The following is a 16,253-nucleotide window of genomic DNA, read 5'->3' on the forward strand; positions in this document are numbered from 1 at the left end:
AATTGGTGGTCCAGGACTCTCCAAAATAGGGATTTGTATCAGATACAAAAATCTGCCATTGGTCAGGCTTTATCCTTTACATTTTAATGTGAGCATGTGTTGTGTTCTATGAGACAATATAGAGAAGAGTCTTAAATGTGATATTTTCTTCCCTGTACAGCCCCTGTCTCGTTTCTTCCATGCGGCAGCCCTGATCAAAGACACCATGGTTATTGTTGGAGGGAGGACCGAAGCAGAGGATTATAGTAACTCTGTGTCTCTCTACCAGATCAACTGTAACACCTGGATACAGCCAGGTAATTCACTTGACTGTTTACTTGTGACAAAGTGAGTAAAACAATATAAAATCATTGTAAAATAGTAACTAATTTGGTACAGGTCAGATAAGAAAACATTGGTAGACAACCACATGCAATGATCAAGTCCCTGCCATCGGTAGAAAACATCTCACCAAACTAATTAGTAGAGTGTTTTTTTTGTGGCCTCCAGCCAGGGCAGGTCTTTTGAAACATTTCTAACGAATGTTCGATCGAAACATGCTATGGCCATCTTAATTCCTTTTACTCTCTGTGGCTGCTTTTTTGATCAAGCCATTCTTACTTCCAAACCACTGTATTTTTTATCTTCTCCCCTCTCTCCCTCTATCAGCTTCAGCGGTGGGCGAGCCAGTCAACCGGTCAGTGTCTTTGGCCATGACTAGCTGGGACGGCCGTCTGTTCCTGTCTGGAGGTTTCAACGGCGTCACGCTGGGACGCCTGCTCACACTGACCGTGCCCTCTGATCCCTGTTCCCTGCTGCCCACGCCAGAGGCCTGTAACTCCACCACAGGCAGCTGTATCTGGTGTAGGGGTGCGTGTGCCTCATCAGATACTGCTGAAAGGTACGGTACATCAACATGCAAACAATCTGAATACCTGCGTAGCATGGTCCTGAGTTCGAGGTCTTGCATTGGTATATCATATTATTCCACTCACAGTGGGGCTTTGAACATAAAAGATTAACATCTTTGTTTGAATATTCCTTAAAAAGAAATGTTGACTTGTATGCCCCAAACAGGACTTTTTAGATTGCTCTGTCGCGGAGCTAGTAAGATCCTAACTGTGCATATACACCAGCAGACATAACTAGACAAAGTGTCTGGAGTCTTTTATTTCCAGTGAGTTCTGAGAGGCGAAGACAGTGGGCAAAATAACAACCACATACAATTATCAAGTCCCTGCCAGTGTAAGCATAGCATAATGCTCCTTACATAAACAGGAGGAGACAGAGAATTCATTTACATCTCACTGATAAAGCTCAATAATGCTTTCTGTCCTCAGTGTGCACAGAGCTGTGGAGAGTCTAAACAGAGCCTTTCTGTCTTTCATTTTCTTCTTGTAGGAAACAGAGCAGCTCATAGCCCAGCTGTGCTCCAAACTTGTTGCCATGCTTTTGTTTTATTGTTGTCTCTTTTTCAGCTGGACGAAATGGCCTGAGTTAGATTTTCAATTCGCTATGAAATGTCTGTCAAGTAACAGCATAGCAAGTATACAATATACATGTCACAGCCACTTGTTTTCAAAAGGGAAGGCACAAAAATAATGATGTTGAAAGTTCCAAGGAAGACGGCTGCTACAAAAACAATCTAGTTGTTTTTTTTTCACATTCAGATTTTCACAATCAAATGTAATTTCTTCCTTTTTTACATTTTAAATATCAGGCCATTTGTTGCACTATCACAGAGGGCACATAGTCTCTCAAGCCAGACTATCTCTTCCACAATCTTTGAATGCTACAGCTAAAGAGTCTGTAATTCCGCACTGTAAAAATGTAGAACAGGAAGCTGTCATCTGCTCTTCAGACTGGAAGGGTAGTCAACCAATCACCAATTTTTCCATTTCATCCTTTTCTGCTGAACAGCTAGATAGATAGGCTTCGGCTAATTTGGTTTTCTGTAGGAGTTATTTACGCAACTGCACAGGCAAAGGGGGGGCAGGACATCCACTTCATTTTCTACTAATTTCATTTCAGACTTGTAGAACCCTTAGGATCATGGTTTAACCCAGGGAATGGTTTTGCCCTAGACTCACATGGATGACGCAGTGCAATATGCAACAGATTTATTTATGTATTCAATCCTGTGCTGAAGTAAACAGAGTGCGTAACCCGGTACAAGTCTGGACATTCTGTTTTTATTAGGCTCTATTCTGAGTGACAGTAATAACAGACATATTACAAAACTGTTGGCTGGAAGCATTTAAAAATTGTGGGAGTCAAGACGTCTGTTGCAAGAAACTAGTACAGAATTGTTCAAACGTTCCTGTCTGTATCGCTTATTTGTTGCTGGTTATCTTGTAGTATTTGCCAGTTTTACATAAGATTGGGATGTCTGTTCGGTTTTGTTATTTGCAATGAATCTTTCCATGTACAGTGTGCTATTAACATCATACTGTTATGAAATCAATTTCAGCTGGCCTTGATTAATAAAGAGAATAATATCCTATTCTAAAATCTTCCCCTCCTTCACTGACAGAATGGGTTGTTCCACTGGTCTCTCTCCATGCTCCCCCACACCTCGACAACCAGACCAGTGTCGCAGACTGAAAACCTGCAGTGAATGTCTGGCCAGACACCCCAGAACCTTCTCCAGTCCAGCTCAGGTAGCACAGTCACACCGTGCCACTTGGACCAGAATGTTCTGTATAGCCTTTTTATTCATAACTTAACTTGTAAAAAGTTACGGGACAAATCCAATGCTTTAGATTTGTTTGTTGTATGAAATGTTAATTCTGACTCTCAAATTGGTTTGTCATTATTATTTTGCACCGTTGGTGGTAGTCAGGCATTAGCTTATAGATCAGCTATTTTAGAAAATATTTTAAAGTGATATGGTTGTGTGTGTGACGTGTGTGTTATAAATATTTAACCAATGAAAAGTATTAACACAAGCTTGTGACTAAATAATAACTACATTGGATCCATTGAAACACGGGTTCCATCTGACAGCAATGACATTTTTGATGAGTTGTGTTTTTTTTTTCATTTCAAACCTTTATTTATTCTCGAAAGACATTGAGGTTGCCCTCATTTGCAGTGTCGTCGAGATACAGCATAGTACAACATCAATACAACATCAATATTCATATCAATGACATTCAGAACAAAAACAAAATTAAAAACAGTTACAGACATTTGTGGGTAGATCTGCAATCAAAGATTTAAATTGACCATATGTTATGGGCGAACTGATCTTAAATTTCAGCTGCAGGTCATTCCACGTAGTTGGGGCACTAACGCAAAAGGCTGTTTTCCCAAGTTCAGTCCTTACCCTAGGGACTTTCAGCGTCAGCCAGTCATTTGAGCGTGTCCCATGCGCTCCAGGATTCCATTCTATCAATGAATTAATATATAATGGCAAAGTCCCATCAATTGCCTTAAAAATAAATAGGTACCAATGTTTGTTTCGCCTGTCAGCCAAGGATGGCCAACCTACTCTGTCGTATAGGATGCAGTGATGGGTCCTAAAATGTTCACCAGAAATGAAGTGTCACACAAGCTACCGTATTTTCCGCACTATAAGGCGCACCGTCAGTGCGCCTTATAGTGCGGATGCGCCTTATAATCCGATGCGCCTTATATATGTATCAATATTGGTTCCCTTGGTTTCCGCACTATAAGCCGCACCGTCAGTGCGCCTTATAGTGCGGATGCGCCTTATAATGCGGTGCGCCCTATATATGAAAATAATACATTTATTGAAGGTGCACCTTATACTCAGATGCGCCTTATAGTGCGGAAAATACGAAGACAGCAGCTATAAACTGAAAACTGAATAAAGTGTTGCTGTTTGTTTTGGATCTCCCAGCCTGCCTTGCAGTGCAAGTGGTGCACCAACTGTCCAGAGGGGGCCTGTATCAGCAGTTCAGTCAGCTGTACATCAGAACACGACTGTCGCATCAACCAGAGAGAGATCTTCCTGTCCAGCAACTGTACCGAAACCAGCTGTGAAGCCTCCGACTGCCCCAAATGCACCGCCTCAGGCAAATGCATGTGGACTCGCCAGTTCAAACGCACAGGTACATCAAGCGTTGTAGAGACACTTAAAACTAATCTGGAATTAATTTCAATAAAGTTGTAACGACTAAGGTCAAATGTACCCTTTGAACCGTAAAACAACAATGACTCACCACTGTTAACTCCTTGACTGTATTTGCATACATCCAGGTGAGACCAGGCGCATCCTGAGTGTGAACCCCACCTACGACTGGACGTGTTTCAGCTACGCCTTGCTCAATGTTTCCCCAATGCAGGTGGAATCCTCCCCACCTCTGCCGTGCCCTCCACCCTGCCACAGCCTCCACAACTGCAGCCTCTGCCTGGGCTCCCGAGGCTCTGATGGGGGCTGGCAGCACTGTGTGTGGAGCATGGCTTTGCAGCAGGTATGACTGGCTATTTTGTACACGTCTCTTTTACAGATAATTTCCTTTTCTATTTAATAATTTGGCCCCCACTCCTTTTGGGGTATTTGTCACTGTAGATGTCCTCATACAGTACGGTGAAATGCATTTAACCCATCCTAAGTACAAAGAGCTTTTGGGGTATTCAGTCGGTGCCGTTGTAGGGCAATACTCATTGATAATGAGTGCAACAGCAAAATGACCATATGTCCAATTGATAATAGAAGTTTTAGTGATTTATTCAATGACATGATATGTTAGGATAATTCTCTCCTGTGTGTCCTAGTGTATGAGCCCGTCCTTCGTGCCGCTGCGCTGCGAGGCAGGCCAGTGTGGGCGCCTGCTCTCTGGCGGCGACTCCTGCTCACCGCAGTGCTTCCAGCTCACCCAGTGCTCCCAGTGCATCGGCAGGCCCCAGTGCGGCTGGTGCGCCGCCCGTGGAGGCAACGGGGCCGGGCGCTGCCTGCAGGGAGGACTTGACGGTGGGTCAAAATAAGCCACAAGTCCCGAGATTTGATTTGACTGAAGTACGGGTTGAGGAATAGAGTACACTGTAATTGAAGTTGTTCTCATTTCCAGGTGTGAGTGATGGAGTGTGTCCTCTGAGGAACAGCAGCTGGTCTTTCCTCTACTGTCCAGAGGAAGACGAGTGTGCCAATGGCCACCACCACTGCAACAGCACACAGGACTGCCATGACCTGCCCCAGGGCTACCACTGTACCTGCAAACAGGGCTACATACTCAGCAGGTAGGCTCACGCCTCACCGCCTTTAAGTCTTAATCACTTTATTCACCAAGTACAATGTAAACCCAGCTCTCTTGTCATTAATCAGCGAACATTCCCTCTATAATTGGACTCGTCATCCTTACACACCTGGCCCATATTCCCATGACTTTCTGCCGGTTCTATTCTTACAAGGCCTTGTATCGATGGAGACAGAAGCTTGTCTGTGCTCTCCCTATGCCCAAATTGTAGGTGTTGGCATGGCAGTGACAAGGGACTAGAATACACAGGGGGTCAGGAATTGGCATAACAATTACATTGAGAGAAAAAGGAAAGAAATAATTGTTAAAAGAAAAAAGGTTTTAATCATAGCAGTCTCATGTTGCCAGACGATCGGAGATCTCCGGCAACCAATATGCCTGGTGGCATCTAAAATCAATGTTCGAAAACAACCACTAACAAACCTACGCCATCTTGATACTGTCCCAGTATAAAGGCAATGCCGTTTCTTTTCTAATTTAGGAATTGTTTCCACCCAGTTTCAGCAACTACATTGAATTTAAATATCATCAGTAGGCAGAGATCTCCGATCATCTGGCTATGTGAAACTATAATCAATAGAATCTATCATACAATGTTTTAGCAGAAGCTTGTAAGCTAATAAATCATTTTTAAATCAATATTTTTTTTCAGATTATTGATAAGCCACTCATCATGGCAAAATAAAGCGTAACAGGTGATGCACGTTGGGGTCTGGCATCACTGTGTTAGGCTTCATTTTGCGATGACGATCAACTTAACCCTGTGTCACAATACGTGGACAATGTTGACCCAAGACACTTTTGTCCTCCCCCCCACTTCCCTCCGTTCAGTGTGTCGGGACAGTGTGAGCCGGTGTGTGCTCAGGGCTGTGTGAACGGCACGTGTGTCTCCCCGGGCGTGTGCCAGTGTCACTTTGGCTTCGTCGGGGAAAACTGTTCCTCTCAGTGCAGCTGCAACAAACACAGCAACTGTGCAGGGGTCAACAAACCAGACGTCTGCCTGGAGTGCCACAACAACACTATTGTGAGTAGACAGAGGGATCTATTGAGTACACACCGTACAATATATTTGTTATGGAGTTATGTATCAGCTCTATTTTCATTATCAGTCAGTTGCATCTTGTTTTCAAGCATATCATGTTGCGTTATTTCTTTTGTATTTGGTTGTCAGCCCTGTTTTTGTTAGTCTTTCCTGCCTGCCTTTTTAGTTTGTTTTGAAATGAAATGTCTTCATGTCATTTTTTGTCCTTCTTGCCTTTTCTTTAAATGTTGATATTACTTTGAATCTGGGTTTAGCATTATGGGAATACATGAACTAACTTAGATTAATATGCACACACACAAAAACACCTAGACAATATATTAACTGACCCCTAGTCTTGACTCATGCTGTTCTTCCCTCTCTGTTCCAGGGTAAACACTGTGAGAAATGTAAGCCTCTGTTTGTGGGCTCTGCCAAGGGCGGGGGCACATGTCGTCCATGTCGGGAGTTTTGCAGAGGGAACAGTGGCATATGTCTGTCCCGGGACGAGCATAAGAAAGCCCTGGATAACCTACACCTCTACCCCCTGGACCCCATAAGCGTGAGTGTCTTGCATCTTCGTGGTTACTAAGTCTACCCTCTGTCTCTTGGACCAAAGTTTGACACACACAAGAACCTCCTGCTTCTAATAGTCTTATCTGCTAATAACTCATCTAGACGTCCCTGTGCTTTTTCTGGGCTGTTGCAAGCAATGTTGACTGCTTATGGTTGTACGTTTCTCCATATTTTTCTAAGATCCAAAACTGGGTGTCGGAGGGTCCCACAGAAGAAAGCGCTGTGTGTGTGAATTGCCAGAACAACAGTGTGGGAGACAAGTGTGAGAGCTGCCTCAGCGGCTACTTCCTGCTGCAGGGGAAATGTGACAAGTGAGTGTTGTTTTCTGCTTGGGAAGAATGAGACATTAGATATCTTTGTTATGGTAAAACAAAAAGAGGTGAATGGCTGCCGTCAAACTCCTACTCCCATTTAGTACACAAAGTACTCAACAGTAGCTTAATTAAAAGGAAAAATATAGTTGATAATCATTAATCTGTATCCACATTAACAAGTGGTTTTGAGCTTAACTTTTTACTTCAGGACAATATTGGGTCACTAAAATAGTTTCAGTGAAGTATGAGCAAACTGAGGAAAATGTCTAGCTAGAATATCCACATGTATCCACTTTTATAGATAGAAGCTCTCTTGAGCAGGGGCTCTTGTTCAACGCAATTTTGATTATGCTTGCACATGGTGGTACACTAGTGTCCCAAAAACCCTTAAAAAGAAGCTACACACACGATTAGCCTCAGTTGGCACACACAACGGTTTTATTATCATTTTGACAGTTATGCACAAATATAGTCATGTATTATGCATTTTGTTAGTAAAAACATCAATCAAATATCAAAGTTTCTTTAATAATATATATATTCTACTGTGTATACTTTATTTTTATTATTATTTTTTGACTTGTTTTCATTTTTCATTGCAAATGTGTCTTATTTGTTTGTATTGTCCTTTGTTTTAATGGTACAATGAGATACCAGGGTTGTGGCTCTTTCGGAGCGGGAACTTTGGGGGGGTGGGAGGGGTAACATACATTCACTGTTTTTTTTATGCCCTTTATTATAGACCTGTATGTGAAAATATTAAAAAATAAAACCTTGAACAAAAGAAATATATATATCAAAGTTTTTTTGTACCCCTGCGTCCAGGTGTCAGTGTAACGGCCATGCAGACACATGTAATGAACATGACGGTACTGGCTGTCCCTGCCAGAACAACACAGAGACGTCTTCCTGCCTCAGTAGCCCTCAGAGTGACAGGAAAGACTGCTACAGACAACAGGTAGACACTTCCTGTCTACCACTTAAAACAAACTGTCCTCAACAAATAAAAAACAATACAATTAAGTAAAGCTAAATATGTTATATAAGGTATGGGCCACCGTCACTTTGACGGTATTCCTTATTGATATTTTACTGGTTCCTTGCATGAAAATAGTCTTTCACCCTTAAATTAGGAGCATGTTGTTTTGTTTTTATAACCATAATCATATAAATACTTTGCTCCATCTCGTTCTCAAATTCCCAAATCTAGTGTGCCAAGTGCAAAGACTCCTTCAACGGCACACCGGTTAACGGGCGCCAGTGCTACCGCCAGTTCAACGTGGACAACGAGTGCTGCTTCGACCCGACGTCCCAGACCAACTGCTTCCACGACCCGACCATCCGCAATCTGCCCAAGGGACGCACCGTCTTCTTCTCTGCCCAGCCCAAGTTCACCAACGTGGACATCCGTGTCACCATCGATGTGACTTTCGGGGAAGTGGAGGTGTACGTGTCCAACTCTCACGACACCTTCATCGTGGAAGTCGACCGCCAGTCGGGCGTTCACGCCATCAAGATCGAAGATGAGTCCGCGGCTCGGGGGGCGGCGGGGGGCGGGGTGGACAAGGAAACGCCTCCCTCCCCCATGAAGGTGTACGCCAACGCCTCAACCTCCAACCTCGGGAGTCCCATGCTCGCCAGCAACTCTATGCTGCTGCAGGCCAAGCCTCCGGGGGTGGAGAGGAAGGTGCGGGAGGAGCGAGCTGAGGGTCTCATCTCCTACATCACGGTGTGGAAACCCCAGACAGTGCTGATTGTCCGTGGTGTCATGGACCGCGTGGTCATCACCTTTCCCCATGAGGTCCACTCGCTGAAGTCCAGTCGCTTCTACATCGCCTTGAGAGGGGTGGGCACCGACGAGGCACAGGGAGAGTCCCAGGGTCTGCTGTTTCTGCGCCAGGACCAGGCCCACATCGACCTCTTTGTCTTCTTCTCTGTCTTTTTCTCCTGTTTCTTTCTCTTCCTCTCGGTCTGCGTCCTCCTCTGGAAGGTCAAGCAGTTCCTGGACTTCCGCCGGGAGCAGCGGCGTCACATCCAGGAGATGACCAAGATGGCTTCCCGGCCCTTCGCCAAGCTCACCGTCTACCTGGAGCCCGAGGAGCTGCAGCTCATCTACCTGCCCTCGACGGGTGGAGGGGTGGGGGGCAGCACCGTGTCACTGGCCCACGCCCGCACCGGCAAGCTGGGGGGCATGGTGGTGGGCCAGAGGGGCAGGGCGGGCCAGGTCTCCTACAAACACGACCCGGGCTCCGGACCCAACGCCGGCCACCACCTCCACCACCTCACCCTGGGCACCAACAGCGGGCAGCACCTCCCTCTGCACTACCTGAACACCCACCACTACGCCAGCACTGCCACCGGAGCCCCGGCCTCACACCACCACCACCCGTCCACACACAGCGGCTACCAGCATTTCTGCCGCTCCGACCCTTTCCTCTCTCAGCTCATGGGCTTCTCCTACTCCTCCTTCAAGGTGGGGCCCATCACCCTTGAGCCCACAGATGACGGCATGGCCGGGGTAGCTACCGTCCTCATCCAGCTACCTGGAGGCATTCTGGCACCAAACCGGGCCTGTCTGGGCTCTGCGCTGGTCACCTTACGACAGAATCTGCAGGAGTACTGCGGTCACGGGAACGGAGGAGGGCATCCGGGGGGAGGCGCTGGGCGTAAGGGCCTGCTGGGCCACCAACACCTCACCACTATGGCCATGTAGGGGGACAAAGGAGGGACATAAAGAGAATAAGAAAAATAATCAACGCAAGTGGTAGAGGAATGACAGAACAAGTTTGAAAGAAGCACTGGTGCACGTCACAGAAAAAAAAAAGGCCAAAAGAATAAAGTAATTTAAGAGCCAGTTACGGTCAGCATCCTGAACATACCTGTACATACACTGTATAATTAATTGCTGAGTGTCTTTTATTGTATTATGTATTGCTATTGTTTCGACGCTTCACATGACCAAGCCAGCTAATCACTAGAATGCACTACAACTGCTATACGTATCAACATTGCGACCAGTCTGTGTTCACTAAGAGGTATAAGCGCACTCGACAGCCGGCCACACAGAAAGACTTTTGCTGGACTGTCAAGATTTTTATTTCTTTTGCAATGACCAATGGAGGTGGTGAGGAAAACACCTGCTTACTTTGGAACCAACATGTGCTTTATACCCCCCAGAAGTGACAATCAAAATTGCCATTGAGAACAAGATCGGTTCTGCCTCATGTGCAACATTTGATTGTGTAGAAGGAAAGAAAAGTCGAACTTGTTTGTCAGGTGGTTTTTATATCGTAGACATGAGTGATTCTAATTGTAACTTAATATATGGCAGGCTTCTAGGCTACGTGTCTAATGTTATGCTGGCTCAAAGGCCTGAGTATATTTTTGCATATTCCTCCACATGCCGTGTTACATGTTTGATGTTACATTTGTTTCTTCTGCCCATCTGCCTTCACTTCTTCTTGCCTTGTCTGTGAGTCAACGTGCTTACACTTAACACTTGTGTTTTGTATTGTGCAGTGCAGCTTAGAGAGGGACTTAACACTTATTTAGGCCTTTTTTTGTAACAATTGAAGGATAACTTCTTTGGTATGCATCATTTATACTTGTACAGTGGTGAAACGCGCCAAAAATAGCAGATCTCCAAACTCGCAACGCGTTGTGATGTGACACGTTGTGTGCTTGTAGCTATTAGCTATTAGGTAAGCTATTTTCAGCATACCACACCGTTGTAGGACAAAGTATAAATCATGCTTTACCAGTCTTCAGTTCCTACTACTATTATGAGTTGACGACATGACTGGCTAACTGCTTTCCCATGGAACCCATCATTGGAATGAAGGACTAATATGTAATTTAGGAGTATTTAATTACTTTTTCATGATATGAAATGTATGCTGAGCAAATGTTGCTGGTCCGTTCTCATTTTTTCATTTAGGCAACTCTCCTGCTTGGATGATTGTATCAGCCAATCAGAGCTAGAGTTTGAAAAAAAAAGAAAAGTATATATTTTTAATCGGTCATGACATAGCAAAAGTAAATGGGACAAAAAACAATATAGACATTTATATTGTGACAAGAATGATAATGGAAAGGGACAGTTGATGTGGAAGAGTCACATTCTCCTGGTGAGAGATGTATGAAAGACAAATGACATTTCACAAGACTTATCAGTATTTCTTTTTTTTTCTTTTTTTATCATTTCCAAGGCGACTGTTACTTTATCTGTTGCGTTTTATGTAGATAGTGTTTTCCTTTTCTTTTTGCACTGCATGGAGGTAATGGACTCCATTAATCCATGTGAAACACTAGGAGAGGGCTCCCCTCAGTGGGTGGATGGCATACAATGTCACACAGAAGCTCAGAAAGGTGCTACTGGATTCCTTATCACGACAAATGTTCTCTTGAACCGATTTCTCAGCCACAGCTACAGCTTTGTTGTCAAGCATTAAGAAAGCTCAAAAATCGATACTGTAACTCCCACACTATTTATACCAGTTCTCCACCATTAAGCATTAATACTGTTTTGTCCTGTATGTTTGTCTTTTGTTTTGTTTTTAACGCTATTATTTTTGTACATAATTTTCTGTTTGCCATTTGTTTTTGTTTTTGTTTTCAAAGAAGGGAACAGTGCTGTACAGACAAGTGGTTGTGTATGCCTGAAGATTCTCTGTCCTGGTGATGAGTCGGCGACAATAAAGTCTGTGAAAGATTGTATTTCTTGTGTTTTCAAATAATTGTTCAACTGAAACCGAATGTAAAACATTCTACCTAGGGTCGCTGAGCCAAGTAAAACAAAGATTTTTGATTGATTGAATACTTTATTAGACAGAAATGTAAACGGCACGAGGTACAGTCAGACATTTGGGCTAAAAGGATTTCCATTGTGGTCCTATGTATTCAATTCATCAGATCAAGTAATTAAAGTTATACAACATATCTACTGTACCATATTGAAATAACATACCCACTGTAGCTTCTGTTTCAGTACTTAACCACTTACCCCAGCATCTGTATTCTGGGGAAACCTTGTGCAGAAAATAGCAGATCTACAAACTATTTTCAGCGAAGATATTTAATGTAGAGTGAAAACAGAAGACTAGTATAGAGCCCTGAGGGACTCTGAACAACAAACTAGAAAACGTGCTCGTCGGAGCACAGGTCTCTTTAATTTTCTGTTTAATAAAGGGCTGGAGAGACATGGGAGACTCATTTTACTGAACAAACCACTCTATAGCAATGAGTACGATCAGAATATAGAGCTATTTAACACTTATTTTAACCAAAGTAAATCACTTTTAACTACTGAGCCACTTAACCACCAAAAAAGAAGTCTCATCAGTAGGCTACAGAATAACAGATGGTGCTTCAAAGGTGAGTGGGTGCGTATTATACATTGTATGGCTATTATAGAGATTGCTGGCTTTAAAGAACAGAGATCAAGTTCTACCAGCTAAACCATTTGCTCTGTAAAGCACTTTGAGCTGCATTTCATGTCATGAAAGGTGCTATACAAATAAAGTTGTAACGGGAATACAATTTATATTCCTTTTAGGCTATTGATTTATCGATTACTGATTATACATTTAGTATTCATCTCACTTCAGTTATATTAATATGACTGTATGCTGATGTGTCTGAATGTAATGTCCCAATGGAAGTAAATTAGTCTGATAATATGTCTTAGTACACCCTCAGTGTAGGCCTACTTATTAAGCAGCAGGCTCATACAGCAATAGCCCTAGAATGTCTGTGATCTTACATACATTTCAAGTATTCCAAATACACAGTCATAGATCTCTCTCGGTCCCCCACTGTGTAGTGCCCATCTGCGCGGCCATAAAAGTGCTCTAAACTCCGTCTGTACTCACCCAATAATTAATTCCTAAGACGTGGAGTCATATTTTGTCCTCTAGTTTCATATCCATGTGAAAGTTCTGCCAGAAAACGTGTGTTTAGTCAAATATCTCCACTTATTCACGAGCTGCACACGGACGAGTTCTGTGCGACGCGAGGGGCCAGGAATGATTGCAGCACTGAATATACGTAACTTCCTTAAGGACGCACAAATGTTTGGGACACACAATTGGCAGGTGATGATTCATTACCCCGCACCAATCACAAGCACCTGTCAATTGTGTGTCCCAAACATTTGTGCGTCCTTAAGGAAGTTACGTATATTCAGTGCTGCAATCATTCCTGGCCCCTCGCGTCGCACAGAACTCGTCCGTGTGCAGCTCGTGAATAAGTGGAGATATTTGACTAAACACACGTTTTCTGGCAGAACTTTCACATGGATATGAAACTAGAGGACAAAATATGACTCCACGTCTTAGGAATTAATTATTGGGTGAGTACAGACGGAGTTTAGAGCACTTTTATGGCCGCGCAGATGGGCACTACACAGTGGGGGACCGAGAGAGATCTATGACTGTGTATTTGGAATACTTGAAATGTATGTAAGATCACAGACATTCTAGGGCTAATACAGCAAGGTCAAGTAGCTATTCCTCTGTTGGCAAGCAGCAGACCTAGACAGCAAGATGACGAGTTATAAGGTTTTATGAACGCAAGGAGAAAGTTTCTCGTATCAGGCGTCAGTATAGCAGTGGGCCTTCCATTCTCAGTCGATGAGAATGGAACACATACATATGTTTATAGTTGGTCAGGGTATTGTCTCTACTCTTGGACGCTGAGCGTGGAGCAGCACATTTCATATTCAGGCAGAATTGACCTTTCATACTCAAGTGCTGAGAACACATCTTTTGGTCAGACAGTCCTCAGAATTATCCTAACAATGTGTATGTATCCTTGTAGAATCTGTATTTAAGCTGCCCCAACATCCAGATCTGGGTCAGACTCCTGTTGCCTTCTGAGACAACCGGACTCCGTCCACCTTTCCTTTTTCCATCTCCTTACATCCCTTTTCCTTTTTCCTCTCTGTTCTTTACTCTTATTTTCTCAATATTATATTACATAGGAATTATTGTCATCTTTTGTATTGAATAAATCTTCTAAAATGTATAGTATCAACTCTTCATTCACTCACAGAGGAAATGTTCAATTTCCACAACAAAGGTTTATTATTATTATTATTATTATTTGATTGGTTTGGCAAGGTAGCTTCAATAGTTGTGGTTTCCATTAAGGTGATGAGGTATTCTCTGTTTATGAGAAAGTCCATGGCATGCAAATGTAACAATGGAAAAAAGACTCTACAAGCTACACTTGATTTAAGTTGATGTAGGCATAGACATAATAATTACATGTAAATGCTTCTCACGGAAACGTCAAGGATAAAATGCCAATGGAACACTGGAACAAGGAAACTTGAGAGACAAAAAAGATATGTACATGATAACTTATCAATATTTTTATAGCGTGTCACCAAACCTAGCATCTGCCTAAACAACATAACTGCAGCGCCCGGCCTTTTAGTGGTTGTGTCACTGTGTGGAGAGACTCTTCCCAGCGTTCCTCAGGGTGCGCCTATATTTGTTATTGTTATATTAATTGCTATGGGAATTTTTGGGGGAGTTTATGTGTTATGATGCTTATCGGTTTTGTCATTCATGATTATGTGTGTTTGTTTGTGTGTTTAGTTTTTTGGCACCATGACCGGTAGAGTTGAATACATTACAGGGAGCACCCTAACCTGACTCTGTCAAATGGAAGAAGCTTGCGACACACATTTTGTTTCACAGCCTACTGCAAATGAGATTTCCGGAGGGAGGGGGGTTTACCAGGCTAGGAGCACCCTCCCTTCTGTGCTCTGTGTGGAGTTGTTGGTTTGGTGGTGTTTGGAATTACAAATAAAAGAGTGTTCCAAAAGAAAGTCGTTGTCATGACTGGTACTTGTGATCTGAAATCCACTGGTCATTCCATTAGTGTTAGAAGTGTGATAAGGAATGGAAGGGATTCAGGAAACCCTCCAGCTTCTCTAGGAGAAGACTGGAAAGGCGCAAAGGGGCTGGCGCCACGGTGGTGCTCACTGCTGGCTAGAGGTGCCAGATTGCACCGCAGAAGATGCTCTTGAAGAGGAGACCAAAACAGCACTGGAAGAAAGCCGCCAAGTGGACACTCGCCACTGGCTGATGGTACTGGAATATACCGCCGAAGTCACCGACCTCATCCACTGGCCAGTAGGCGGCAGTGCATCCCAAGGTCGCCAGCAAGAGTATCCACTGATAACCCCAAGAAGCCAGAGAACAACTGACAAGAAGAGAGAGAGAGAGAGCTTCAGAACTTATGTCACCTGTGCCCAATAGGCTACCCTGCCTTTGGGCACAAAGAACAAGAGGAAGTGACTTAATGTATATTGAGAATAGTAACAGAATACTTCCCTGTGGGACCCCACAGTTCACTGTGAACTCAACAAGATCTGCATCTGGCTCTCCGACAACAAATTATCATTACACCTGGGTAAAACTGAATCCATCCTCTTTGGGTCCAGTCCTAACCTTAGCAAGGCTGAGAGCTTCACGATCAAAGTGGGTGATGATGTTATCACAAGAAAGGAGGAAATTACCTACCTGGGTTCCATCTTGGAGGCAAACCTCTCCGGTAACAAAAACGCCGAAAGAGTGATCAAAAAGGTTAACCAAAGAACACGCTTTTTGAATAGGATTGGACGTCTAGTCAGTAAGAATACTCTGAAGATTCTTGCAGGGGCCCTCATACAAGGTTATTATGATTATGCATGCACTTCATGGTATCACAACACCTCCAAGGCCTTAAAAACAAGGCTCCAAACATCCCAAAACAAACTAGTAAGGCTGCTTCTTGGCCTCAATTACAAAACCCATCTAACCCCTGCTCATTTTGCTAGGATTGGATGGCTTAGGGTTGAGGACAGAGTACAACAACTTGCTATGGGCCTGGTCTTCAAGATACACCACAACATTGGGATCCCCCAGTATTTGTCTAAATACTTCCTAAATGTTAATGAAGTCCACGATCATAACACCAGAGGCAGTTCCACAAATCATGTGCAACCCAGATTTGGCGCAACAAAGGGAATGGGGATCTCATCTTAAACAAGCTCAGTGCTTAATGAGTCTCCCAGTTTAGTAGACCTTGTATTGTGAATGTGTACTTCCATGTTCTCATGTCTTACTAAATAAAGTACATCAATCAATCACT

The 16,253-nt window shown here is 43.5% G+C and overlaps 1 protein-coding gene across 3 annotated transcripts in view; it reads left to right on the plus strand.

Annotated features, from left to right (window-relative positions):
* Window positions 1–11,828, plus strand: part of megf8 (multiple EGF-like-domains 8) — a 35,129-nt gene extending 23,301 nt beyond the window's left edge. For all 3 annotated transcript variants that reach the window (XM_080427681.1, XM_080427682.1, XM_080427683.1), the window contains exons 33-44: window positions 161–296; window positions 649–880; window positions 2,513–2,639; window positions 3,845–4,055; window positions 4,204–4,418; window positions 4,723–4,918; window positions 5,016–5,184; window positions 6,033–6,225; window positions 6,614–6,784; window positions 6,979–7,109; window positions 7,938–8,070; window positions 8,323–11,828. In XM_080427681.1, the coding sequence (XP_080283807.1) occupies window positions 161–296; window positions 649–880; window positions 2,513–2,639; window positions 3,845–4,055; window positions 4,204–4,418; window positions 4,723–4,918; window positions 5,016–5,184; window positions 6,033–6,225; window positions 6,614–6,784; window positions 6,979–7,109; window positions 7,938–8,070; window positions 8,323–9,825 (3,417 nt within the window). In that variant the 3' untranslated portion in view covers window positions 9,826–11,828. The remainder of the gene's footprint in view (window positions 1–160; window positions 297–648; window positions 881–2,512; window positions 2,640–3,844; window positions 4,056–4,203; window positions 4,419–4,722; window positions 4,919–5,015; window positions 5,185–6,032; window positions 6,226–6,613; window positions 6,785–6,978; window positions 7,110–7,937; window positions 8,071–8,322) is intronic.
* The last annotated feature ends 4,425 nt before the right edge of the window (window positions 11,829–16,253 follow it).

The sequence above is a fragment of the Gymnoscopelus braueri genome (genome assembly GCF_963280865.1).
Source record: "Gymnoscopelus braueri genome assembly, chromosome: 4".
Lineage (NCBI taxonomy): Eukaryota > Metazoa > Chordata > Actinopteri > Myctophiformes > Myctophidae > Gymnoscopelus > Gymnoscopelus braueri.